This window comes from Echinops telfairi, unplaced genomic scaffold (assembly GCF_000313985.2).
Source record: "Echinops telfairi isolate 266 unplaced genomic scaffold, ASM31398v2 ScPeMD7_5;HRSCAF=22, whole genome shotgun sequence".
NCBI lineage: Eukaryota > Metazoa > Chordata > Mammalia > Afrosoricida > Tenrecidae > Echinops > Echinops telfairi.
This window is the reverse complement of record NW_022103901.1, coordinates 10228149-10236547: the sequence shown is the minus strand read 5'-3', so window position 1 is coordinate 10236547 and position 8399 is coordinate 10228149. Positions and strand designations below refer to the sequence as shown.

At 55.7% G+C, this 8399-nt stretch overlaps 2 protein-coding genes across 2 annotated transcripts; one reads left to right on the top strand and one right to left on the bottom strand.

The window, feature by feature from the left end:
• The first annotated feature begins 1309 nt into the window (after positions 1–1309).
• On the top strand, positions 1310–2543 carry PPP1R35 (protein phosphatase 1 regulatory subunit 35). Its single transcript, XM_004705591.2, has 4 exons — positions 1310–1611; positions 1708–1954; positions 2046–2182; positions 2280–2543. Exons 1-4 carry the CDS (start codon positions 1372–1374, stop codon positions 2451–2453), a joined length of 798 nt encoding a protein of 265 aa, XP_004705648.1. The 5' UTR covers positions 1310–1371; the 3' UTR covers positions 2454–2543.
• A 1303-nt stretch (positions 2544–3846) lies between these two features.
• Positions 3847–8125, bottom strand: MEPCE (methylphosphate capping enzyme). Its single transcript, XM_004705590.3, has 4 exons — positions 6405–8125; positions 4643–4861; positions 4331–4457; positions 3847–4193 (listed from the first exon to the last, which is right to left on the bottom strand). The coding sequence occupies exons 1-4, from the start codon at positions 8067–8069 to the stop codon at positions 4141–4143; spliced, it is 2064 nt and encodes a 687-aa protein (XP_004705647.1). The 5' UTR covers positions 8070–8125; the 3' UTR covers positions 3847–4140.
• Between the last annotated feature and the right edge of the window lie 274 nt (positions 8126–8399).

Sequence of the window (8399 nt, the reverse complement as noted above, 5' to 3'; positions counted from 1 at the left end):
TACACACACACACACACACACACACACACACACACACACACACACACAGAGTCTCAGTAACCCAAAGGGCAGTTTGGGTTTGCTGCTCTCGCTCAGCATGTGCAAGTGGCACAAATGGTTAAACACTGCTCACCGCGAGGTGGTTCAGCAGAACACCCAGGAGATGGAGTCGAACTGCCCCATTGTGTTTCCCAGCCTCTATCAAAGGAACTCTCACAGCACTCTGGGTTAATCTCAGGGCTGCTAAAGGAAAGGTCAGTAGTGATTCAAGCTCACCAGCAGATGCCCTGGAGAAAGATGAGGCTGTCTGTTTTCATTGTAAAGCCTGGGAAACTCTATCGAACAGATCTACCCAGTTCTAGCAGCCAAGTACTTAACCCTCCGAAGAAAGGCCAGGCAATCTACTCTCAAAATTTAGCTGCTGAAAATCAACTCCAAGGGAATGGATTTTTAATTCTTTCACAGTTGAGTCGTGGTGATACAAAGGACATACTTTGTTATTCTTGACTTTGCCAAGAAGGCCTGTTTCCCAGTTAAGATCTTCAATTCTTATTATTTAACTGGATACCCTTCACCCCAGACCTCTCTAGGGAAGGGTACTCAGAAACATGCCCATTGACTAGCAGTAACGTGATAAAACAGCCCGAAGGGGGCTGCCCCAATGAATAGAAGGGGTCGGCGGGAGTTGAAGCACCTGTCCCGATGTCCTGGGATCTTTGGATACAGGAAGTTTGAAGCTCAGGACAAATACACCAGACCTTTCTTTAAGAATTGAATCCAACACAGATACTTATTTTTCTTAAGAGATGAGTATTTTAAGGGCCCATAGAGAGAAAATGTCATAAAAGGTCGCAAGGGCGATAAGGCGATTATTGCCAGGTTAGCAATTTTCGTGAGCGTGCCGGGTCGCACTCAGGTAGGGAAAAGCCTCCTTTTCGAGTTCGGTGGCGACGGAACAGGGCGGTGTCCTGAAGACCTGGAGTGGGGGTGCAGCGGACCGTTTAGTTAAAGCTGCTCCGTGCAGCACCCCACAGGGAGAAATGATACATTCCAGACGAGCAGAAGCAGGGGGTCTCAGGCTTGGCATGCTACACCACAGCTCTTAGGAGGATCATGGTCCTGTGGAGGACCCGTAGCTTCTACGAGCTTTGCCCTAAAACCACGGCGAGGGGCGGGACCAAGGCGGAGTGGGCGGAAGTCGGGGCGGAGCAGAGGAAGTCATACGAACGGGAGCGCCAATAGGGCGTGGCTGGGGCTCTTCTCCCCGCCCCCTTGGAGGAAGGCTAACGGCTTCCGGTAGCGGCAAGGAGTGTGGCGGTGTTACCTGATCCTAACTCCCCTGCCGTCCCTCGTCCCTGTGGCAAGGCCAAGATGATGGGCTGTGGGGAGTCGGGGCTGGAGTCGGCGGAAGAAGCCGCCGTGGCGACCCCTGGGCCACCCCCAGAGCCTCGAGCCTCGGAGCCCCGCGCCCCCGTGCCCGAACCCGGCCTGGACCTGAGTCTGAGCCTGAGCCCGAGCCCGGGGCCTGGGAGCCCGGAGCCGTCCAGCTGCAGCCCCGGGCGGCGGAAGGGGCGGGCTCACCGGCGGGGCGGGGCCCGCAAGGGGAGACAGGTGAACGGGGCGGGGCGCGTGTGTGTGTCAGGTGGCGCCCCTCACCCGCCGCCAGCCCCGCGCCCACCTCTTCACAGCCCCGCTCTGTGCTTCCAGGTCCGCTTCCGCCTGGCGCCCACCTCCCCCAGCCACTCCGAGCCGCGGCCGCCGCCACCGAGCGAGCAGCTCGCGGCGCCGCAGGAGCTCGAGGCGCCCGCGCTTCAGAGCACGCTGGCCTTGGGCCTCGAGCTGCAGGCCGCGCGGGCCGCTGCTGAGGGCCACTTCGACGCCGAGAAGGCCGTGGAGGAGCATCTGAGAAAGTCGTTCCAGACCCGCTGTGGCCTGGAGGAGAGCGTGGCCGAGGGTGAGGACTGGCGCCAGGTGCCCCACCGGGAGTGGGGGTGACGGGCGCCGCTCACCTCCCCCCAACCCCCCCGCCCCCTCTGCGGTCTCAGGGTTGAACGTGCCACGCTCCAAGCGGCTCTTCCGGGACCTGGTGAGCCTGCAGGTGCCGGAGGAGCAGGTTCTGAACGCCGCGCTCCGGGAGAAACAGGCGTTTCTGCCGCCGCAGGCCCGAGCCCCGCCCCCAAAGGTGAGGGACCTGGGCGCCAGCCTACCTACCCATCCTCCGTTCAGGCATCTGCCTCCTCCTAGCGGGGTAACCCCACTTTGGGCCCCAACTTCAACAGGAGCCACCGGGGGCAGGGCCAGACATGACCATCCTCTGCGACCCAGAAACACTGTTTTATGAATCGCCGCACCTGAGCCTGGAAGGCCTGCCTCCTCTCCGCCTTCGGCCCCGGCCCCGCCCAGCCGAGGACACCTTCCTCATGTATCGGACTCTGAGGCGCTGGGAAGCGTAGAACTGGAAGATGCCTGGATTGCATGCCCCATTTATTGTGTGACTTTTTCTTTTCCCTTTCCCTCCAGAATAAAGAGGTTTTGCTAACAAATGAACCTTTTTTGGGGACCTCTAAGATAGGGCAAACTCTTTAGGGGTTGGTCCCCTAAGCCTCAGGTTGAACGCTGCTGGTAAGTTGAATTCTTGATACTTTTTTGCAAGCAGTGGCAACGTGATAAACAGTCCAAATCAGGAGTTTCAATACCCACCCCATCTCATCTAAATGGTTTAGTTGGGCAACTAGTTTGGCTATTAGTTAATAGGTTGAAAGTTTGAACCCACCCAGAGGTGCTTAGAAGGAAAACCTGGTGAGTGCAATTTGACCCTGGACACAAGGTTGGCAATCTCTGGCAACCGGTTTGGTGGCTTTTGGTTTCCCCACCATAACTGTCCTGGTGGCTTAGCGGTTACGAATTGGGCTGCTAACTGGGCAATTTGAAACCACCAGCCAGAAACTTTCTACCATAGTAAAGAGCTTCAGACTCAGAAATTCACAGGGGCAGTTCTACTCTACCCTATAGTTGCTATGTGTCAGAGTTGATGGCAGTGAGTTTGGGTTTTTCCGACCATCTGTCTCCAATCACGTTAACATTTGGGCGTTAGCTCTCTACTTGAGAGCCCTTCCTGCCCGGCCCACCCTATGGAAGCTGCTGTGGAAGCTGCTATGGAAGCTGAAAGGCAGCTGCATGCACTGGATTATTGAAAGTACCTTTAATTTCTGTCATGTTTACACTGTTCCTAGAATGCTGGGTTCCTTGAGTGTGCAGCAACACTTGGCAAGGCTGGTGGCTCTGGTCTGAAGCAGCTTTTTTCCTAACACACCTTCCACTCCCCAACCCTGTCATCAACTCTGTTTCAATGGTTAGCCTGCCTCAAGCACCCATCAGAAAGTGTGTCAGCAGGGATTGGTGGGGAGGGAAAATGGGATGACGCTTGAATTTTCACACCAAAATTTGTATTGCACCCCTTTCCTGGCTTGGGTCCAGTATACTTGTGTATAGACCCGAGTAGCATTCCATCATCTTTCCAACCACTGAAAAACACCTTCAGTATGAGCAGACTGTAGTCCTACCTCCTTTCCCATTGGCTAGAAAGTGCCAGACACGAGTGTGGGCCACTGCCTTAAACATCAAGTTTATTGTGCTGTTCTTAACATTCAAAACCCAACCTCTCCTCCCAATGGGGGACAGCAGAGGGAAGGATTTTCACAGTACCTGCGTGCCTCCCCACCAAACTTTCCCCCTCAAACCCTCAGTCCATTTGTCTGTGGTCCACGGAAAAATGCAGCAAGGGACAAGGGCTGAGGAGAAACGGGAAAGTCTCTCCTTGGGAGAAGAGGAAAAGGGCTGGAGAATTTGATACCCCTACCTCCCATGCCCTAGGAGAACAAGTCAAACAGTCCATGCCATCCAGCCCAGCAGGCTGAGGGGAGGAGAACGTGGCAACTTCAGCACAGCTGGGCTCACTGCTTAGGTGCCAGAGGTGGAGGAAGGAGACTGAGGCAGCAACATAGGAAAAGCTTTCTCTGCAGATCCAAGAAAGGAAATTTTTTTTTGGAGCCAGAAAGGAAAGACCTTGGGAGACTTTCCTCTTCCCCCAGGTTCTCAGGAGCAGCGGGCAGCTTCTTCCTTTTTTGTTCAGGAGACCACTTAGTGGCTAGGGGAAGAGGCCTTGTGGAACAGGTACACCGGACGCTGGAAACCTGAGGGCAGGGGGTAGAGTACAGTCAGGAAGGGTTGGCAGGACCTCAGGGCTCTCCACCAGGTCTACATCATCTCAGCTGGAACCTGCCTGCCTCCATCTCACCCTGACTCAACCACACAGGCTCACTCGGCTTACCTTTGGAGGTGTTTTTGGGTGTGGCCACCAGTTCATAGCTGGAGAAGCCTACTTCTGGCGACGTTAGGTAGGAACTGAACTGCTCTGGCTTCAGCTGGATTCGATAGTAGTTCTTGTAGATTGCTTCCTAGAAGGGCAAAAGGTGGGGGTGGGTATTAGCCTGCCCTTTGCCCTCCCAGAATGATACTACCTGCTCACTGAACCTTTTCATCTTGTTCAGAGGGTCCCCTCTCTGCTTCCTTATTCTCCCTTTCATAAGCCTTTTTGCCTCAAAGAAAGGGTTCCCCCCATTTCCACCCAAACTGAACTTACAGTGAGAGTCTTTCTCTTGCCGTAGGACGACCAAGGTTGGGGCTCTAGGACCAGGATGCCACCAGGGCGTAGGTGCCGGTAGATTCGGCGAAACATGCGCTTCAGCCCCTCATCTCCCCAGTTCAGATGTACCCACTTGGTGAGACTGAGGCAGAGTACCACATCATACTCAGGTGCTTGGGCCTCCACCAGCTCGTCCCGATCCAGCACATAGTTACCCTGAGGGCAAGAATTGGGGGTGAGGTCAACAAGGAGATGAGAAGAACCACTGTCCCCATCCGACCTTTCACATCTATGACAAGGTTCTGGCCGCCATCCTCTCTGACATTCTCAGACTACCTCCCATAGGGTGCTCTCTTTGGGGTTCATCTTCCCTTGACACTTTCCTGCCCTGGCTTCCTACCCATACAAAAAGGGAGCCTAGATAAGTGATGAATTATGCAAGTTATCCAGCACATCTCCGATGCTAGGCCAAGTTGCTCAGAGAAAAAAAAGCCAGGGTTCTCCCAATTCCCTAGCTGGCTGATACTTACTCCCCAACCCTACAAACCCTGGGCCAAATGACTCAACATTATGGCAGGGTTTGAAAAGGAGAATTTCCCCGTAGCTGGGATTGGCAAAGTTTCAAGCCCACCCTCCTTTCCTTTCTCCCAGACAAAACCTGGCAAGCCTATTCTTCCAGGCGTTAGCACAGTCCAAATGGAGTGGCAAATGGGGATGAAGCGCAGTTGGGAGACTCTCCAACAAGAGACCCAATTCTTCCTTCTGAGGTGGACTGATTCTTCCCAGGAACTAGGATCAATGTGGAGTTGAACTAAAGGCAAGCTACCTGGGCTACTGACTCGTGACACTACAATGACAATCTAAGGATTCAAAAGCAGCTGACTTGAACTGTTCAGAAACTGAACAGTAGTCTGCCACTCCTCTGATCCTGTCACCCTTGGCCCCTCTCCCCCTGCCAAGTCTAACACCCACCCTTCACGGCCCTTCAGTAGGCTTGACGACTAATTTCCATCTTGATGAAATCTCCTTGAACCCAGAAACCAGAATTAGATGGTATCGAGCTACCACCACTGACCTGTGACTGAGGCCACAACAGGTGGTCCTCCACAGAAAGGAGAAAGTGCCAACTCTTAAAAACAGGCCAGGTTAACTGGACCAGGGGCCTCCATGAGATCTTTACACTCCCAACTCTGCCGCAGCCACCTTTTTGTGAAACAGCAAAGCAACACCCAAAGTAAAGGAGCTGACCCATGAGATAGGCGGGCTCCTAAAACACCATCTCTAAGCGATTTAGAGCCCGGCATTTACTCTAAAGCTGAGAATGAAAAGCCAAGCTAGAGTACTAGAAAGAGCCCCAGGAAAACAACAGGTAATGATGATGTGAAAGGTAACTAACGACGCTGACTAATTTGCACAGAAACTGTCAAATGGGTCCTTAACTTGCTGTGCATTTTCATAAGAGAACATCAGTTATGATGGAGGGAAAGTCAAGAAAAGAACCCAGTGAGCAGTCCCAGCAACCCCCAAGGCAAGGCAGCATTTTAGTCCAAGCTGGCAGGGCAAAAGGAGTCAACCATTATCCTGGGATAGAGAACTTTGCACTCATGAGAAAGAACTCCAGGATTAAAGCCTCCAAGTTAGAGACCCCACCTTTTTCCCAGGCTAGGAGACTCCCAGTGGAGGCACTTAATCTCCAACTCAGACCCTTCTCTTGAGGATCTGCTTCTCCTAGGAGTTAAGGCACTTAAGACCCCCTTACCGTGACGAAGACAACATTGTTGGGGAAGACTGAGGTGTCCGCTCCATCCAGGGGCACTTGGGGTGCAGCAATGGGACCTCGGCTGGCTGTCAATGAGGCCGGGAAGCAGCTTCTCTTTCGGATGGTGGTGGTCCCTTCCCTACCCTCTGCCACTGGGTCCCCCTCAGGAGTCTGGGGTGGGAGACGAAACTCCTCGGACAGGTAGTGTCGGATGTTCTGGCGGGCTGAGTGAATGAGTCTGGCATCGATATCCAGGCCCACCATGCGGGATGGGCCCCACTTGCAGGCAATGCTCAGGGTCAAATGGCCCACATTGCAACCCAGATCGAGCACGTCCCGGCCGCGAAACCACTCTGGCTTCAACACCCGAAGGCGCCCATCCTCACAAGAAGGGTTGCGGTACCCATAGTACTTGCAATAATTCCCATACTGGAACTTGCGTTGCTGCTTTTTGAAGCCTGCTGCAGGCAGAGGGTGGTGGTGGCGGCCTCCCCAACTCCCTTTGCCTTTTTCCTTGGGACCCTGGCCTCCACCCCTGGCCCCTGCCTCCGACTTGCTGGAAGTCCTGCGACGTTTGCGATGCCGTGAGGAGGAAGACGTGGGTGCAGGGGTAAGTGAGGCAGCTGGAGGGAGTGAAGTGCAGCCTGTGGAACCCTGGAGGGCAGTTGGGAGGGGAGACACCACCTCATCCCTGCAGTTGATGGCTGTGTTGAGTTCATAGGGCTGGGGTGCATCTCGGTTCTGGCTTCTCAGCCCCTGCTGCGGGGCTCCCTCCCCATGAAGCGAAGGGGTGAGAGGGGTTGGAGGCAGCGTGGTGGAGTGGCTATCATTCCCTCCAGCTGCCTGCTGCTGTTGATGGTGCTGTCCCCGGTGTCTATGGCGCTTCCGACCAGTCTTGAGTGGTGAAGCAAGAACTACTTGGGCCTCATCAGTGCAAGTATTGAGACTGAGTGGATCAGTAATATCTTTGGGGATGAGGATCTCCACTGGATCACGCCCTTTGGCCGGAAGTGGGGATGACTTAGGGGTCTCCGCATTGAGCGCCCGGCTCACTTCCTCATCCAGAAGACTATTCAGGTTTAGTGGATCAAAGATATTGCCCCCCAGAAGGAAGTTGGAAGGTAACACCGAGTCACAGTCCGAATTAACTCGCCTGCGCCTTTTGAAGGCCGGATGTTTGAAACCTCCGCCACCTCCCCCTACATTACAGCTATTTCTCCTCTTGCCCCCACCGCCCCCTGGGGGCCTGTGAGGCTGGTAGCCATTACGAGGTCGAGGAGGAGCAGGGGGGCACATTTCTGTACCTCCTCCGCCCCCACGTCGCTCCTCCCCCACCTCTGGGGGAGCTGCTCGCCCGTGGGGATCCGACAAGCTGGCTTCCCCTTGTGACTGCGCTTGGGGGCCGGCCCCTCGTTGCTGTTGCAACAGCCCGCCCCGAGGGGTGGAGGCAGCCCCGGGGCTCTCCTTGCCGGCCTCAGAAGCAGGGGACCCCGCCGTGTGTACGCGAGGGCCCGGCCCGCGTTCCGTCCGGCCGCGGAGCTGCCCGGAGGCGGCCTCTCGGTGCGATTGCCCCGTGGGGCCACCCCCTGCGCTCGACTCATCTTTGAGCGGCGGCGGCGGGGCCGGCACCAGAAACGGCTCCTTCTCCGCCGCCATCTCGATCATTTCCTCCCCTTACTCCGTCCCAATCGAGGGTAACGAGGGGGATCAGGGGGCTTAACCCCCACTTCCTAGACCCTACTCCCCTCCCCCTTTCCCGAGTGCGCACGCAGCCCTGCTCGGCTCGCCTAGTCTCGCGCCCGCGGCCCCCCCCCACTGCGTGCCCCGCTCGCCCGCGAGACCAAAACAAGATGCCCGCGAGACCCGAGCAACTCGAGAAATCAACCACGCTTGCGCCGACCCCTCTTCTCCTCCAACACTACCACTCAATCGCGAGCGCGCGCTGCTAAAGCGCGTTCCTCCGCCCCCCCCACAGTCACGCATGCGCACTCCGCC